The sequence below is a fragment of the Notolabrus celidotus genome, chromosome 2, assembly GCF_009762535.1.
Source record: "Notolabrus celidotus isolate fNotCel1 chromosome 2, fNotCel1.pri, whole genome shotgun sequence".
NCBI lineage: Eukaryota > Metazoa > Chordata > Actinopteri > Labriformes > Labridae > Notolabrus > Notolabrus celidotus.
This window is the reverse complement of record NC_048273.1, coordinates 24,303,002-24,321,295: the sequence shown is the minus strand read 5'-3', so window position 1 is coordinate 24,321,295 and position 18,294 is coordinate 24,303,002. Positions and strand designations below refer to the sequence as shown.

Genomic DNA, 18,294 nt, shown 5'->3' with positions numbered 1-18,294 from the left:
AGCTGTCGCAAATGTTATCTGGAGATGCTTTACAAACAGAGAAAGTCTAGACCCTACACTTTGTTAAATTATTAACAAAGACCCTAAATCAAGACAGGATAAGATCCAGTCCAATCTTACAGACAGTCTGATCTCATTTTAATCCACCTTGAGCAGAGCACTTTGCAGCATTTAGCAAGTTACAGTGACAAGGACAAACCTCCTTTAACAGGCAGAAACCTTGTGCAGAACCAGACAAACATCTGCAGAGACTTTGTTGGGGTCCGAAACAGGGCTTGTTGGAAATGCAGAAAGAGAGAGATGGAAAAAGCCAGAGAGACAGAGAGGAGACATCAGAGGAAATTAAATGTGCAGCGATTCAGGAAGTGCTGTAAATACAGGAGATACAATGAAGTTCAGCGGACCAATCACAGGGCTTGTTTTGACGTATAGTTACATTTGGGCAGAGGTGCACGCCAGGCGATACGTGCGTAGGCTTCTGCGTCAAAAAAGGGCCACGCAGACCTACGGCATAGGTATGACGTAGGTATGGCGTAGGTATGGCGTAGGTATGGCATAGGTATGCCGTAGGTATGGCATAGATATGCCGTAGGTATGGCGTAGGTATGGCATAAGTATGGCGTAGGTATGGCATAGGTATGCCATAGGTATGGCGTAGGTATGCCATAAGTATGCCGTAGGTATGGCATAGGTATGGCGTAGGTATGGCGTAGGTATGGCGTAGGTATGGCATAGGTATGGCGTAGGTATGGCATAGGTATGCCGTAGGTATGGCATAGATTCAACGCAGAAGTATAAACTGGGCTTGTGACTATGTCCATGTCTTCTACAGTCTGTGAATTAGAGCTCACAATTAGTCTGGTTTCCTACGGTGACAACTACCTGGTCCCTCATTCAGACCTATTACACCGGTCCTGGATTGAACCTCAGCTAACCAAAGCAACCCAGAAACAACCCAACATCCAATATGTGGCTTTTATCCCCTCATGTGAGCTCAGCTGATCTAGATTTGTTATAAAATAAGTAACCAGAAATACGGTCTGTCTCCTCCTGTAGAGATATGTATAACCAGATATTTATGCTAACACCACTTAGGCAAATGGAATCATATAATTGGCCCAACAGTTTAACCTTTGAACAATGAATTACTGCGTGTCTGTACTCCATATGCAAACCATTTACACAAGAGTGCATAATTTAAATGCTCCCTTTTTCATACCTTTCATCCGGCTACTAAATCCTCCTCTTCCTCCTGCAGCTCTTGTTCACAGAGGTTTTATCTGCACACAGACACTGAGCACACTCACACACCACAGTGGACCAGCTGATTTTCTCCTCTTTATCTGTGCTGTGGGTGTGAAATCGATGTAGGTGGCCCATCTCCGGCCCTGCAGGGGGGAGAACATTGACAGAGAGAGGGCAGCAGGAGGATGGAAATCTAGAGAAATTATGATAATGATCATAAAAATGTATAACTCGGTTGGTCACAGTTTGAATCAGAGGGAAAGGAGATTGTTGCCTTTCTTCATGAATGAATACAAACTGATTTATAAGTCGACAGGAGGAGTGGACATTAGATATTTGAAACAGGAGAAAAGCTATTTTCTCACTGGATTGTTTTTTGCCTTCCTTCTCTCTAAGCTGGGAAAGAGGATGAGCTGCTGGTTAAGGGTTGGTGGTGGTGGGGTAGGGGTGTACAATGGAGTGCAGAGAGTTGAGTCAGGGACTGTTAACCTCAGGGGAGCCTCAGACCTGATTCCCAGGCCATCTCATTGTTCCCGGCCCGGCTGTAATTTAGGAGGAAAGCGACGTCAAAGCGTCCATAAATCCTACGTGTGCCGAGAGTCCCAATCTTAATCTGTCAACGAAACACTGGTCAGCTGGTAAACACACATCTCCTGCTCTTCTACATGTGATCACACACACGGGAGCACACACACAGTTTTGTTTGTGTGTATGTACTGTATATCTACTTTTCTTGTTCTACATGAAGCTGCTTCTGCTGAGGAGGCAGTTTAGAGAGATGAGAGCTAAATGCACAGATGTGAAAACACTCACACAGCACAGAGTAACATATGCACAGGTTATGTACAGGCATTGTTCTCGGCTATTCCAGTGCAGCAGACAGGCTGAAACAGAGAAGATTAAAGAGCATGATGAGAACAAGTTACTCAATGTATGGATTACAGGAGCTGCTGTTAAACTATGAACAGTCTCGTAGTTCCTTGAGACATTCAGACAAAAAAGAGCAAGACGACAACGTCAGAACGTCTTTTACAATAAATATTTACAATTTAGCAAAAGTAAAGAATCAGTTGGTCAAAACCTTGCAGCACTGCTTTTTCTGCCTTTTGGTAAGCTGAGAAGGGGCAGGAGAGGAGGGTGGATGAAGGGATGAAATTAAGGAGGGAAAAAGAAAAAAAAGTATCAAAGTTATACCAGCACCGGGGGCTGTTGGCCAAGGGTCTAAAGTGAGCCCCATGTACGGAGGCTATAGGCGAAAATACCCCCATAAATAATATTTTAAAAAAGTGTATATGTAGAAACAACAACAAAATCAAGAGACTAGACCCTGAAAAAAAATGAGAAAATATAAACCAAAGAGAGAAAGATGGAACACCAGAAGAAATATTGCATGAGTAAAGGAAGATACAAGGGAAGACCAGAAATAGGAAATGAAGGAGGGACGTCACAAAGAAAAAGATGAAAAATGAGCTTAAATGGCAAGGACATGAAAAAAGAGAAAGGAATAAAGAGAAAAGGGAAGGATAGAAGCATAATAACATCAGGAGTTAAAGATAAAAAATGTGACAATCAGAGGGAAAAGAAGGGAAGGAATTTAACACTAAGAGAGGAAAAACATAAAAAAAGAAAAGAAAATAAGAAGTCTTCAAAGCTGGGCACTATTACAATAGGTTCAGGGTAGTAAAGGTACAAATGTTCATCATGTAAATACTCAAGTACCAGTACTAGTGCAAGCTGTACTTTGAAGGTCTTCTGACTGGTCATAAAACCATAACTGTGTTTAAATATATCCATCCTCTGCACGGCACAAGTAACACGTCTGCACCAGAAGAACTGTGCAGAACATTTTGTTTCAGAGGTCTGAAATGTGCCCTAATGTTCAGACAGCCCTCTGGTTTCCTTCTTCTTTCTCTTCCTCTTCTTATTCTTGAACTCTCTTAGCATTTAACCTCTGAGAGAACAACAGGGCATTTCAGTTCAGATGAGGTAACAATGAGACTCCTCATGTAGGAAACTCACTCTGTTATCAAACCCCAACTGAACTTCAACAACCTCTGAGGGTGAGAAATAACACCAAGAGAAAGGTGAGAGAAAGTGCAGTTCCTGGAGCGTCCACTTGAGGCTGGATCCAACAGCGAGTCAGTCCCCATCAGGCCCCACATTGAATACCCTGCTTTACAGCAGAACAAGAAACATTTGTAGCCTGGTGGCAAATGTTGTATTGATCATGATGGCATTTATTTATCATTTTATTAAGGTCTAAAAGTTGTGCAATTTTAGTGACACTGCAACTATGACTGGGTGCTGCTAGCTGTCTGTTTGGTGTCATATTGGCTGTTTCTATGTGGGTCTGTTTTGAGTTATTGGAGCATTGGGTCATGCTAGTTAGGAGAAATATCAGGATTTCTGTGCATCTATTGTATAAATATTGCAGTTGGATAGTGTTTGATGCTGAGTGAATTTAGAATCTCATAATGTATACTTTAGTATGTAAAAGCAGATATCTGTGTCTATGTCTGTGCTCACCATACTTGGCTCATTGGTGTGCACAAAGTTTGTCACAGTGAGTGCATAAGAGTGAGCCACTGAGAAAAGAAGACGATGACAAGTTACCCAGTTTGGCAAGTTTACCTGACACTTGTTCACAAAAACAGGAATATTGGCAGCAACTAGGAAGTTGACAAATTGCTGTGTAACCCACATAAAAGTAGATGGGTATTAAAGGGTTAACTCCTCGCGAGTCACCCTGTTTGATCATCAGCGCACCCTGTAGCTCGACCGGTGAGAGAGAAACGCCCCTAAAAAAACACAGATCCTGCCGAGAGTGAAAGGTGTGAAGTGTGTGATGCAGAGCTTAAAACTTTGTATGATAATCACGATAATATAAGTGCATAAACAAGTTAAATCCTAGCTAGACTGTCGGTCTGGTTCTGGACGGGTTTCTAACTGGTGTCACGGACGCAGGATTTTGTTGTTTCCTTTGAAGCTCCGGTGAGTTGAAGTAGCATGTGTGAGCTAAGCTAATAGCATGGCATCTTGCTAGCTAAATGTAATAGCCTACAGTGTGAGGAATTCAGTTCATTTTATGTGAGATTAAGCTTAAAAACCAATCGGAGTATTTTGACAGTGTTCTGGAAGTATGTTGGTAATTGTTTGAATGTAAGCAGTATGTCAAATGTGGTTCATTATGTTGTTTCATGCTGTTAAGATAACAGTAAATATAGTTATGGCAGTTTCATGCTTAGAAGAGGGATTCTTCATGTTCAGCTCCTTGTTAAAGGGATATAATGTCATATTAGTAAAAGTTGTGAGAAAAAGGTTTCATTTATGCTTTACTGAAGCAGATGACATTTAATTTTAGTGAAATACTATAAATTACAGGACAATTCTTTATAGAAAATATAAAGTAATTGAGTTTTGAGAAATTTGATGAGATCTCATTTGATAGACAGACTGTATGATGATTTATTCTGATGACTGATTATTTATTCTGTACTGTGAGTACAGATTGGTTTTTGAGGACCCTGGATTGTGGCTTAGAGTACTATACTCTTTGCTGGAAACTGATGGCGAGCCAGTCCCAACGTCGAGACATCCCAAAGACAGCCTGAACGCAGTGTGGCCAGCTGCGTCAGATTCGTCCAACAGGATCAGAGATTCCAGATTCCAGATAAGGAATAATCATCATCACATGCACTTTATTCTACCCGGGTAGAGAGAGACATTTAAGACTAAACCCAGACTAAAGACATTTATATTTTTCTATATTTTGTTTTTGGTACAGAGCTCATTTATTTTTGGGGAAAACTTTATATTGTTGTAACCTGCAAGGCAAATGTTTGCTACACTGTAAATAAATCTGCCAACTGTTATTACCACTTAACCTTCTCCTTTCATATTTACTCCTCAGAACCTAGGTAAATACTGTAGCTTCTTGGCCTTAATTGAACACAAGTGCTACATAAATTTGGCGAGCCAGCCAGGAGCAGTTTGAAATTTCATAAATACAGTTTGGCAGTTTTATCAAAAACTTCACTGTTGCAAACATTGCACTTACTTACCTGCATTATGGATGTTGTAGAGTCTCAAGGTATTAAGGTACCAAATTCAGTTCTTATCAGTGGGTTAGCTGGTACAGAGGTAGATGAAGAGGTGATCGAGTTCTTGAAGACATATGGGTCAATTTCAAGAGTAGTGAAGGTTGACAGTTCTGACCCTGAGTTTAAGAACACAGCAATAGTTGAGTTTCAGTTCGGCACAGCTATTGAAGCACTCCAAGATGAATTACCACTTCGCAAAGCCACCTCTAACCCTAGCATTACCCATGATATTCAACTTTTGTCTACACTATACAGTACTAAGCTAACCTCTAGCCTAACTCAGTCCTACTTAACTGACTTAAAGGGAGTTGCAAAGGTTAGTGGTGCGGACTATGAGCGGATACTGCTAGAAGAGCTATCCAAAATTCAGAAATCAACAGAGAGTAAGGGCATAGCTCCATTTGAGGAGCCTACAGAGGCTCAAACCCCCCTTTTTGTCTCTGATACAGAGGTTGTAGCCTCCTTGGATCCTGTTCCAGCCCAGATCAGTCAGGTCGATTACTCGGTCAGCTCTAAAAGTGACATCCCACCACCTACTTTAAATCAGGGCTTTAAAGCCTCACCTGCTGCTGAGAGACCCGACTGCTGCTTGTCAACTGAACAGATCAGTACCCCTGAAGTCCAAAGAGTGGTGGTTGAACACATTGTGAAAAGCCAGTCTCAAGCATACCAAGGCTCCTCTAAGTTCAGACCATTCTCCGGGAAAAATCCATGTCCTAACCTGGAAGTTGACTATGAAACCTGGCGTAGTAATGTCGACTTCTATCTTGCAGATCCCACTGTCCCTGAGAGACAAGTGGTACGGAAAATCATAGAGAGCCTTTTGGCCCCTGCTGCCAACATTGTGAAACATCTTGGGCCTCTTTCACGCCCCTTGGATTTCTTGAGCCTCCTTGATTCGGCTTATGGTACCGTGGATGATGTTGATGAACTATTCGCGAAATATCTGAACACCAATCAAAATGCAGGTGAAAAGCCCTCTGTGTATTTACATCGCCTGCAGTCCACGTTGAGCAAGGTTGTAAAAGGAGGTGGTATTGCAGCCAGTGACTCTGACCGCCAACTGCTAAAACAGTTTTGTAGGGGTTGCTGGAACAACAGTTTAATCACCAGTCTCCAGCTGGAGCAAAAGAAATCCAACCCACCCCCATTTTCTGAGCTGTTGCTGTTGCTGCGAACTGAGGAGGATAAGCAAGCTGCAAAATCCAACCGCATGAAGCAGCACCTTGGATTCTCGAAGTTAAAGGTTCAGTCCAACCCACAAAGTGTGTACTCAGACACAGGTATGTCAGCTGATGATGATGACACAACCCTTGGAGTGACAATGAAGCTACAGAAGCAAGTTGCCCGACTCCAAGCGCAGTTGACCACCCTGAAAGCCAGTATGGATGAACCTTTAAACAGAACAACTCCTACTAAGGCACCAAAAGCAAAGAAAGGTAAACCAAAAGAAACAGCAAAGAGCCTTCCACAGTCCAGTGCTAATTTTGGTAAGAGTAACAGGAGACCTCGTCCCTGGTACTGTTTCAACTGTGGTGAAGATGGGCATATAGCCCCATCGTGCACCAATGACCCCAACCCTGATGTTGTGGAAGCTAAACGAAAAGAACTAAAGGAAAAGCAAAGATCCTGGGACGAACAAAACACATCAGATTTAAACTAAGTTCTGTTCCAGTTGAGGGACAAACTGGAACACGCATTAATGTCAGTCCCAAACTTAAAGCTGCATTGAAGACACAATCTCATTCACCCAACTCAAAGCACAAAATACCTAAAGGGTTAGTTGGTAGGAAATGCACAGTTAATGTCACTGTAGCTGGAGTGAACTGCAACTCTTTGTTGGACACTGGGTCTCAGGTGACTACAGTTTCAGCCTCCTTCTACAATGAAAACCTGTCAGATCAGCCTATCCAGTCTATCGATCTTCTTGAAGTTGAAGGTGCCAACGGTCAAGCTGTCCCATATTTGGGATATGTGGAAGTCAACATTGGGTTTCCAAAAGACTTTGTTGACACACAGCCTGAAGTCTCCACCTTGGCTTTGGTTGTTCCTGATTTAAGATCCAGCACTGATATGCCTGTCTTGATTGGCACAAATGCACTTGATGTTCTTTACGAAGAGCACTGTCAGGATAAAGCTGTGCATGACATTTCCTCTGTCTATGGCTATAGACAGATCCTGAGGACACTTGCACTCAGAAACAAAATCAACACTTCTGGGAAGATCGGTCTCATGACATTACGAGACAACAAACAAGCATTCATTCCAGCTCATGAAAGAGTCTGTCTTGAAGGCTACATCAATGCCAACGCCACCACTGGTGAGAGATGGGCAGTGTTGGAGCAACCAACCACATCTGCTTTACCTGGTGGGATCTTTATTGATTGTTGCCTCATCACATTGCCGAGTCACCATCCTCAAAAGTTTCCTGTGTGGGTGAGAAATGAGACAGATCATGACATAACACTCCCTACAAACTGTGTTGTTGCTGAACTGCATGTTGCTGATCAGGTCTATGAGAACCGAACCCCACACAGCACAGACTCTGTCACTGCAGAATGTTGTCGTGTCTCTTCTCCAGCCTCTGGTCAGCCTGCTGAGACCAAGTCAACATTTGATTTTGCTGATTCTCCACTGCCAGAAGAATGGAAGAGCAGGGTCACACAGAGTCTCAGCGCCTATTCTGATGTCTTTGCAAACAATGATCTTGATTTTGGTCATGCTACTAAGGTCAAGCATAAGATAAAGCTTAAAGATGAGACACCATTTAAGCAAAGGTCCAGACCTATACACCCAAATGACTACGAAGCTGTGAGAAAGCACCTTCAAACCCTCTTGGAAGCTGGGGTGATCCGGGAATCCGAATCCCCCTACTCATCACCCATCGTTGTGGTCAAGAAAAAGAATGGTGAAGTTCGACTATGTGTTGACTATCGGAAACTTAACACACAAACGATAAGGGATGCCTACGCACTGCCTCACCTGGAAGAAACCTTCTCAGCCCTCTCCGGCTCAAAGTGGTTCTCGGTGATGGATTTGAAGTCAGGCTATTATCAGATCGAAATGGAAGAGAATGACAAGCCCAAGACTGCCTTTGTTTGCCCTTTGGGGTTTTGGGAGTTCAATCGAATGCCCCAGGGCATAACCAATGCTCCTAGCACCTTTCAACGATTAATGGAGCGGTGTATGGGAGACATTCACCTGAAAGAAGTGCTGGTGTTTCTGGACGATTTGATTGTGTTCTCCGATTCCCTAGAGGAACATGAAAAACGGCTACAGCACGTCCTCCAACGTCTGAGGGAAAATGGTTTGAAACTGTCTCCTAAAAAATGCAAATTCTTTCAGACGTCTGTACGCTACTTGGGTCATATCGTCTCCAGAGATGGGGTTAAGACAGATCCTGAAAAAATTGCTGCCATAAAAACATGGCCAGTGCCCCAGACCCTCAAACAACTCAAGTCATTTTTAGGTTTTACTGGCTATTATCGCCGCTTTGTCAAAGACTACTCAAAGATAGTCAAACCTTTAAATGACCTCACAGCAGGTTACCCACCTGTCAGGAAGGGGCAGAAGAGTACAGCTTGTCAGGGAAAGTATCTGAACCCAAAGGAGCCACTTACAGACAGGTGGACTCCTCCTTGTCAGGAAGCTTTTGAGTGTGTTAAGGAGAGGTTAACATCAGCTCCAGTACTGGGTTTTGCCAATCCACAGCAACCTTATGTCCTCCATACGGACGCAAGTACCACTGGTTTGGGCGCTGCTCTATATCAGGAGCAGGATGGTAACATGCAAGTCATTGCCTATGCCAGTAGAGGACTTGCGCCAAGTGAGGCTAGGTACCCAGCGCACAAGTTGGAGTTTTTGGCCCTAAAATGGTCAGTTGTGGAAAAATTTCATGACTACCTCTATGGCAAAACATTCACAGTGGTAACTGACAATAATCCACTGACATACCTACTTACGTCAGCCAAACTGGACGCAGCCAGTTACCGTTGGTTAGCGGCTCTTTCCACCTTTGATTTCCATATCAAGTATAGGGCTGGGAAAAATAACCAGGATGCTGATGGGCTGTCACGGCGGCCTCATGACGAGTTGGCTGCTGACAGTGATTCGCATGAGGAGGAAGAGCGCATCAAAAGGTTCGCCTCACATCTTCTGTCATCACCAACAGAACACTGCGGTTTCAGTTCAGATGCAGTTACAGCTGTGTGTCACCGGCATCTTTTCCATGAGACAGATAATCATTCTCCTTCCATCACCTTGGTTGAGTCTCTGGCCATACATGCTGATGCTGTACCAGATGTGTATGGCGAAGAGGAGTTATCAGGTCAAGTGACTGTGCCTGCTTTCTCTGAAAATGACCTCAAAGAACATCAAGAAGCTGATCCGAACATAAGCCAAATGATAAAGTTGTTGAAAGCTGGGTGTGATGTGCCTCACCACCTCAAAATTGACTCCCCTGACCTCAGATTGATGTTGAAAGAGTGGAAGCGTCTAGAAATGAGGAATGGTCTTCTGTGTAGGAGGAGGGAATGTGAGAATCTGACCACTTACCAGCTTGTACTCCCAGCGTCCTTAAGGCCAACTGTTCTCACATGCCTCCATGACGATATGGGGCACATGGGCTGCGAGCGGACCCAAGATCTGGTGAGATCCCGATTCTATTGGCCGAAAATGGCAACAGATGTGGAAAACAAGTTAAAGAGCTGCGGACGCTGTGTCAGAAGGAAGTCTCAACCCGAAAGGGCAGCGCCTCTGGTTAACATCCGGACATCGCGACCAATGGAATTGGTCTGCATGGATTTCTTGTCACTGGAACCTGACAGCAGGAATACAAAGGACATTTTAGTCATTACGGACCATTTCACCAAGTACGCCGTAGCTTTGCCTACTCGAGACCAGAAGGCTAACACTGTTGCTAAATGTCTTTGGGAACAATTCCTGGTGCACTATGGGTTCCCTGAATGCCTTCATAGCGACCAAGGCAGAGATTTTGAATCTCGTGTCATCAAGGAACTCTGTGCTATGACAGGTACCAAGAAGGTGAGAACAAGCCCTTATCATCCGAGGGGCAACCCTGTCGAGCGCTTCAATCGTACTCTTCTCAGCATGCTGGGTACATTGAATGATGAACAAAAGACTCACTGGAGGGATTTTGTCAAAACTCTTGCTCATGCCTACAACTGTACTAAGAACGAGGTTACTGGATTCAGCCCCTACGAGCTGATGTTTGGCCGACAACCCCGGCTACCAGTAGACCTCGCATTCGGGTTGCCAGTTTGGGAAGCACAGCAGGCATCACACTCTCAGTATGTCCGCAACCTGAAAGCTCGTCTGGAGGAGAGCTATCAAATTGCTCTGGACAATTCACAGAAGCTGGCTGAACGAAACAAACATCGCTTTGACAAACGTGTCAGAGAATCAACTCTGAAAGTGGGTGACCGAGTCCTGGTGAGGAATGTCCGTCTGCGTAACAAACACAAACTCGCTGACAAATGGGAGTCTACTGTTTATCATGTTCTGGAACAAATGGGAGATCTGCCTGTCTATAGGGTTCAGTCAGTGAATGGAAATGCCCCAATCAGAACCCTTCATAGGGATCTCTTGCTCTCTTGTGGAAACTTGTCTGAAGAGGATGAGGTGGACAAGCCAAACACTCCCCGTCGGCCCAGAACTAGACAAACCCTCTCCCAGCAGCAAGAGCAGGATTTCTCCGATTCTGATGATGAATGCCCAAGTTTGCATGAAGAACCAACTGTTCACACAGAGATACTCACTGAAGTGTATGACATTTCAAGAGACATGAGAACTTCCACTGCCTCTGACACCCAGATTCCACCTGTACCATTTCAGACCCCACCACTGCCACCTGCAGATGACTCTCAGCTGTCACCAGCTGATGAAGCAGAAAATGGTCCTGACCAGATTGTCGGATGTCAGGAGTCTGATGGTGCAGCCGAGCTGCTTGATGGAGATGTAGCACCGTGTGATGCTGACAAAGACAATGAGCAAATGTTAGGAGATTCAGATGATGAACATGATAAAGACAAAGAACCAGATACTGAACACTCAGAGATGGAAGTGAACCAACAAACTGAAGAAGAGCAAGGCACAGACAGAGAAAATGGTGAAGATACAGTGATAAGGAGATCAGACAGGTTAAGACGGGCACCAGGTCGGTTCCACTATCCTCAGTTGGGGAGACCTCTGATTTCCTTTGCTCAGAGTTTATTGGAAAGCTTTAACCAAGCACTTGATTCATTCATTGACCCCAATGATCATCAAGTCTATGATAGTCTAAACATTTGAGCACATGAAGGGACTCATGCTACTTTACGGGGGGAGGGTGTAACCCACATAAAAGTAGATGGGTATTAAAGGGTTAACTCCTCGCGAGTCACCCTGTTTGATCATCAGCGCACCCTGTAGCTCGACCGGTGAGAGAGAAACGCCCCTAAAAAAACACAGATCCTGCCGAGAGTGAAAGGTGTGAAGTGTGTGATGCAGAGCTTAAAACTTTGTATGATAATCACGATAATATAAGTGCATAAACAAGTTAAATCCTAGCTAGACTGTCGGTCTGGTTCTGGACGGGTTTCTAACTGGTGTCACGGACGCAGGATTTTGTTGTTTCCTTTGAAGCTCCGGTGAGTTGAAGTAGCATGTGTGAGCTAAGCTAATAGCATGGCATCTTGCTAGCTAAATGTAATAGCCTACAGTGTGAGGAATTCAGTTCATTTTATGTGAGATTAAGCTTAAAAACCAATCGGAGTATTTTGACAGTGTTCTGGAAGTATGTTGGTAATTGTTTGAATGTAAGCAGTATGTCAAATGTGGTTCATTATGTTGTTTCATGCTGTTAAGATAACAGTAAATATAGTTATGGCAGTTTCATGCTTAGAAGAGGGATTCTTCATGTTCAGCTCCTTGTTAAAGGGATATAATGTCATATTAGTAAAAGTTGTGAGAAAAAGGTTTCATTTATGCTTTACTGAAGCAGATGACATTTAATTTTAGTGAAATACTATAAATTACAGGACAATTCTTTATAGAAAATATAAAGTAATTGAGTTTTGAGAAATTTGATGAGATCTCATTTGATAGACAGACTGTATGATGATTTATTCTGATGACTGATTATTTATTCTGTACTGTGAGTACAGATTGGTTTTTGAGGACCCTGGATTGTGGCTTAGAGTACTATACTCTTTGCTGGAAACTGATGGCGAGCCAGTCCCAACGTCGAGACATCCCAAACACAGCCTGAACGCAGTGTGGCCAGCTGCGTCAGATTCGTCCAACAGGATCAGAGATTCCAGATTCCAGATAAGGAATAATCATCATCACATGCACTTTATTCTACCCGGGTAGAGAGAGACATTTAAGACTAAACCCAGACTAAAGACATTTATATTTTTCTATATTTTGTTTTTGGTACAGAGCTCATTTATTTTTGGGGAAAACTTTATATTGTTGTAACCTGCAAGGCAAATGTTTGCTACACTGTAAATAAATCTGCCAACTGTTATTACCACTTAACCTTCTCCTTTCATATTTACTCCTCAGAACCTAGGTAAATACTGTAGCTTCTTGGCCTTAATTGAACACAAGTGCTACAGCTGTCTTAGTTTATTTGGTCTAGCCTCCACTACAACAAAATAACTCTAGTTCTCTGGGAAAATGGACATTAACTAACTTTTTGTCCAGTTAAAGAGTTGGCCACTGGTCAAGATGTTTGCCAGGTGTTTGAGAACCCCTGGCTCCTGCACTCCTCTTGTCCGAAATAATGAAGTCAAGGCTTCAAGAGGTCAGTCTCAAACCTGTGGACAATGTCACTTTGGCTTTATCCATTATTCATTCAGTCTACACACTAAAACACACACACGTCTTAAAAGTGAGTTTGTTTTGATGACCTCGAGGTCTTTGTCCCTCTTCTTTAACTTCATTAAGAGTCTCTCTGTAGACGCACATAAACAGATAAACACACACACGTCCACACACCCAGCTGCGTATAGAGACATCCTCATGTAGATCAATAACGCTCATAGATTGTCAATTATGCTCTGGACGGGGAATGAATAGGATTTGCATATATATAGAGCCGGGTTTACCCATGCGCTCACAGGACGTCCTGAAACTGCTGCCCTCAGCACGCTGACCAATCGTGGGGGGGGGGTGGGTGACAGCATGTAGAAAAGAACTGCCCAAAATATGGAAGCGGACACCTGAGACAGTCAGGTGGATTCAGGACGATCTGTACTGAACAACATACAGCCCATTTTGACTTCTTTTGAGTTTCCACATATATGAATATATCAGGCTGAATTTAAAGATAACGTTTAAGATAAGAGAGTCCTTTACTCGTCCCACAATGGGGCAATTCAAGTGTCACAGTAACAGAGTAGACAGTGCAAAATAAATATATAAAGCAAACAAGAGCCTATAAAGTAACAATTATTGAACAGTTATTAGCAATTAAAATTAAAGAGGTAAAAAATAAGCATATCTTACACACACATATATTATATATAATATGTACACCTTTATATTTCATATATATATATTTATATAAGATTTCATAATCTTCTATTATATATACTTATATAAGATTGATTTATATATTTTAACAAAAAACCTATAAGAATATAATCAGGAGTTTAGTTTGTTAAAATATCATAAAGCTTCATCATTCTTTGTCTTCTTTTCATGCATATACACCAAATAATTAAAGAGGATGAAGACAGTTTTGCCTGATGATAAGGAATAAGTAATCCAATGCATTGTTACTGTAGACTGTGAGATCAGGCCTTGGAAATGTATTGCTATATGAAAAACTGAATGTCTATGAAGATGCTTTGTAGTAATTTCGCTTTCCTTAAGAGATATATTGAAACACAAAATTTAAAAAAATAATATTTGTTATGCTTTGATGCAAAAGATGTTGATGTATATAATCAAAGAGCAAGTAAACAAGGATATATTAGGGCTCAATAAAAGTATTGATTCATCAGTACATTGCAATTTTTTCCCCCAATTTAATATCTTATTTAGATAGTCCTGGATAAGATTATTTCTGGTGTAATGAAGCACCACTCCTTTAGGGGCACTGCAGCTGATTCACATTGTTCAGAGACCCCTCTTGACTAAACAGACTGTTGTTTAGTCAACACAAAATCAACAGCAGTGGGCAGGAACATAAAGGCTGTTTCCGAAATCGCCTACTATACTAGCAGTACGTACTGATATGTCCAAAATTCAGTATGTAGTAAGTAGTATGTGAACAAGAGCAAAATCTGCAGTAAGCCAGAACTCCCCGGATGTCTACTGATTCGGGAAAATATCTCAGTATGCATCAGACCAGTCTGCCTCGCGTACTGTTTCCCATAATGCACAGCGCTCGTTTTGCTTTTGCTTTTTCCTAATTTTTTGACGGGAGGAAATCCGTTTTTGGGTGCTGTGAAAGTTATGAAATTACATATAAACTACTTCCTAACTTTTTAAATCATAAATGGATGCTAAATAAGCATTTTATTTATCGGCTCCGCCGTTGTTTACTTCCGCTTTCCGAAACCGGAAATCCAGCGACGTCTGGCTCAGCATGCTGCATGACAGATCGAACAGAACAGTCATACTACATACTAAATTCAAACGCAGTATGTAGTAGGCAATACCTACTGCCTACTACATTAGTAAGTAGTATGTAGCAGGCCGTTTCGGAAACAGCCAAAGTCAGCGTCACATACATTAAAAGCTGATGTCTGGATGAAGTTTGGATTCATATGTAAAACTAGTACAGAAGAAGTCTATAGAGTCAGGTCGTGGGATCGCTCTTTGAGGCCGTGTTCAAATACTGCAAAAACACAACGAACCTATGCAACCTTCTGAGCTGAGGTTTTACAACCTGAGGCTAAAAACTAAACCCACGGATTGCAGACAAATGCAGCTTCACAACTTGTGTGTCTACAGACTGCATTAAGCTTGTTGTGCATAGAAGATACCAGAGTCTGTTGTCATCTTCATCTGTACGTACCTATGTGTATGTATTGATTAGTCGAACAAGTGCTCAGATTTTTCACTTGAGTTAGTCCAACAGTAGTTGTTAGCGGGACATTTGGTGAGACAGTGAAAATGGAGCCAAAAGCAGCGCACTTTTCAAATCAATTCATCAGGAATCAGTGAAAACGTGGATAAAGAAAATTGGCTTGATGATGAAAATCGAACCCATAATCAGCCCTAGTATTAATTTATTAATATATAAAGCACTACATATCAAGAAGTTCAACAATCAGTAAGTCACCACTCTGTTTAATCCTAATACTTTATTTATTTTAGTCAGAGAAGCATATAATGGAAGGACTGTCATTTTAACAAACAGTCATTGTGTAATTGGGAAGCTGTTATGTTGTAACGTTATTTAAGCTATAGATTTTAATACTGTTTTCATAACTGTTTGAAAGGATTGAATCCATATCGAGCCGTGCAAAGACAGAACAACCATTTATAAATTAATGAATGAATGTCCTCCTGCAGCTCACGTTTCTTCTTCCCCTCAATCCGTGTGAGTGTGTATTCGTATATGTATACGTGTGTGTGTGATCATTCCCCCATCTTTGTGCGTGCACAGTGGTGTGAGTTTGTGTTTCTGTGTACCTGAGTCACTACAGTGGCATCAGGGGCCAATTAGCGAGGTGGATTATGTGTCTGAACTCTGCTCCTGAGGGAGGGAAACAGACCACACCGTGAGGAGGGGGCACACAAATTACACCCTCACCGCATGTACACATCCTGCACCAGTACTGTGTGTGAGTGACAGCTGTGATGTGTCCACTCCAAAATATGTGTGATTGCAATTTTATGTGTGAAAGTGAGGGAGAAAGAGACAAATACACTGCAGTAATTTGTTTGTTTTTTTTCATTGCAACTTGCAACATTAGAGTTAAAATAATGTGATAAATGATCGCTAAGGAAATGAATTGCCTGACAAGAAAATTAACGTTAACTGCCGTCCCTTTAAAATGAGTGATGCTTATCTGGACAAACTTGAGCTGAAGGTCAGTGAGATTTTATATTATATGTCATTGTTTAATACTTGATTATGATGGTCAGAGTATTAATGTCTGTTATTTTTTAATATCAGACACATCATGTTGATCCTCAGACATGTGCTAGGTATATTTCACACCTGCCTGTTGACACTGTGGCAAAAATGAGAGAGAATGAAAAGAAAAGAGGAGAACAATGAAGGAAACGTAAGAGAGATTAGAATACAAAGAGTATTCTCATCACTATCACCGCTCCCTCTGTCTCTTATTCTCCTCTGTCCCTCTTTCCAGACCCAACTCGGTCGAGGCAGATGGCTGTCTAACATGACTCTGGTTCTGCCTGAGGTTTCTGCCTGTTAAAAATAAGTTTTTTCCTCGCCACTGTAACTAGCTTAATATTGCGATGTGCAATGCTCACGTTGGATTAAGGTGGGGTAAGACTGAGCCTTACCATGTCTTGAAATTGGGTCTTTGTTAATAATTTGACATAGAGTGGTCTAGACCTCCTATGTTTGTAAAAGTGTCTTGAGATAACGTTTGTTGTGATGTGGTGCTATACAAATAAAGATTGATTGATTGATTGATTGATTGATTGATTGATTGATTGATTGATTGATTGAGGAGACAAAATCGAGATAACTGTTTTTAGCTTCTTAGTACCTGAACCTGATTTTAGCACCTAAACCTCATAACAGCTGAAATAAACCACAACGCTGTGGCGAAGGACCTCTAAGACTAAATACTAAGATTTTCGTTTGTAGTTTTGCAGTTGCAAAAGAACTTAACAAATACAGTCTGTATTTGTGTCCAGATAATCACACTTTTTCTCTGATCCAGTGAGCCAGAAACAGTCAGAGCTGTGAAACTTGTCTCACTAACCTGTTTTGTGTTTGCGTGCAGCTCATTGAATCAACACTGAGCAAGAATCATTTGTTTTTTATTACTAACTGTAGTTCATTGAACACACACAAACGATAAGCAGTGAGGGCTGAAGGACCTGTGTGTGTGGTGTGAGCCGGTCAATGGGGACATGGAGCGTTAGCTCGAGCATCAGCGTGGCCAATGGGATTGATCGATTTGTTGTTGATTGCCATAGCGACTCCCAGAGAGTGTGTTTGATATCTTTATTCTCCGGCGGGTGTTTACACTCCTGCTGCAGCACGGTGACTTAAAGGGAGAGGGTTTTTTTTTTTACTCTGTGATGTCTGGAGTTGTTTTTATTTTGTTATGGCCTAAAAAACTATAACACCTGACAGCTCGAATGATGAGTGAAGACACCGGGCTGAGGTTGTGTCAGTGTTGTTGTCATGTCGGGTGGATGTTATCGCTCTCTGGCAGCATCAAGCTAATATTGTCGCCCTGTTAGGAGGTCCTGCTATACCAAATCTGCGCCAAGTGAGCTGAAGGGATCAGACTCCCAGTGTCGGGGGGAGTCATGGGGTTAATGTATGTGTCTGAGAGAGGGCCTTTTCATCCCCCTCCTCCCTCGTTCTGTCCATCTTTCCCCCCTCCAGGCACACCTCTCACTCTCTATCCAATCTGTTTCCTTTTGTCAACGGTCCTGGCCTGTGATGTTGGGAGGCAAGACAGACACTCACACACACACACACACACACACACACACACGCACACGCACACGCACACACACACACACACACACACACACACACACACACCTACACACACAGACACACACACACACAAACACTTGCACACACACCATGGTGAATTAGACTGGTGATTTCTCCTCCTTCATGCCTATGCTATGGCCTTATTTATCATAATTTATCATTTTACCATACCCACTCCCCTCGCCTTTCACATGGGCATTATCATATTGTGTGGTGGCTGCAGGGTATACAGCACAGAGGACTCATGTAAGAGTGTGCACAGTGTGTCTGCATTAG

General features: G+C 42.4%; 1 protein-coding gene across 1 annotated transcript; it reads left to right on the top strand.

The window, feature by feature from the left end:
* The first annotated feature begins 3,945 nt into the window (after nucleotides 1-3,945).
* On the top strand, nucleotides 3,946-7,201 carry LOC117826384. The gene is made up of 2 exons (XM_034702387.1): nucleotides 3,946-4,236; nucleotides 4,753-7,201. The coding sequence occupies exon 2, from the start codon at nucleotides 5,314-5,316 to the stop codon at nucleotides 7,006-7,008; it is 1,695 nt and encodes a 564-aa protein (XP_034558278.1). The 5' UTR covers nucleotides 3,946-4,236; nucleotides 4,753-5,313; the 3' UTR covers nucleotides 7,009-7,201.
* The last annotated feature ends 11,093 nt before the right edge of the window (nucleotides 7,202-18,294 follow it).

Bases quoted from the DNA above. Each gene is read 5' to 3' on its own strand.
- LOC117826384 (XM_034702387.1), top strand. From the start codon at position 5,314: ATGGATGTTGTAGAGTCTCAAGGTATTAAGGTACCAAATTCAGTTCTT.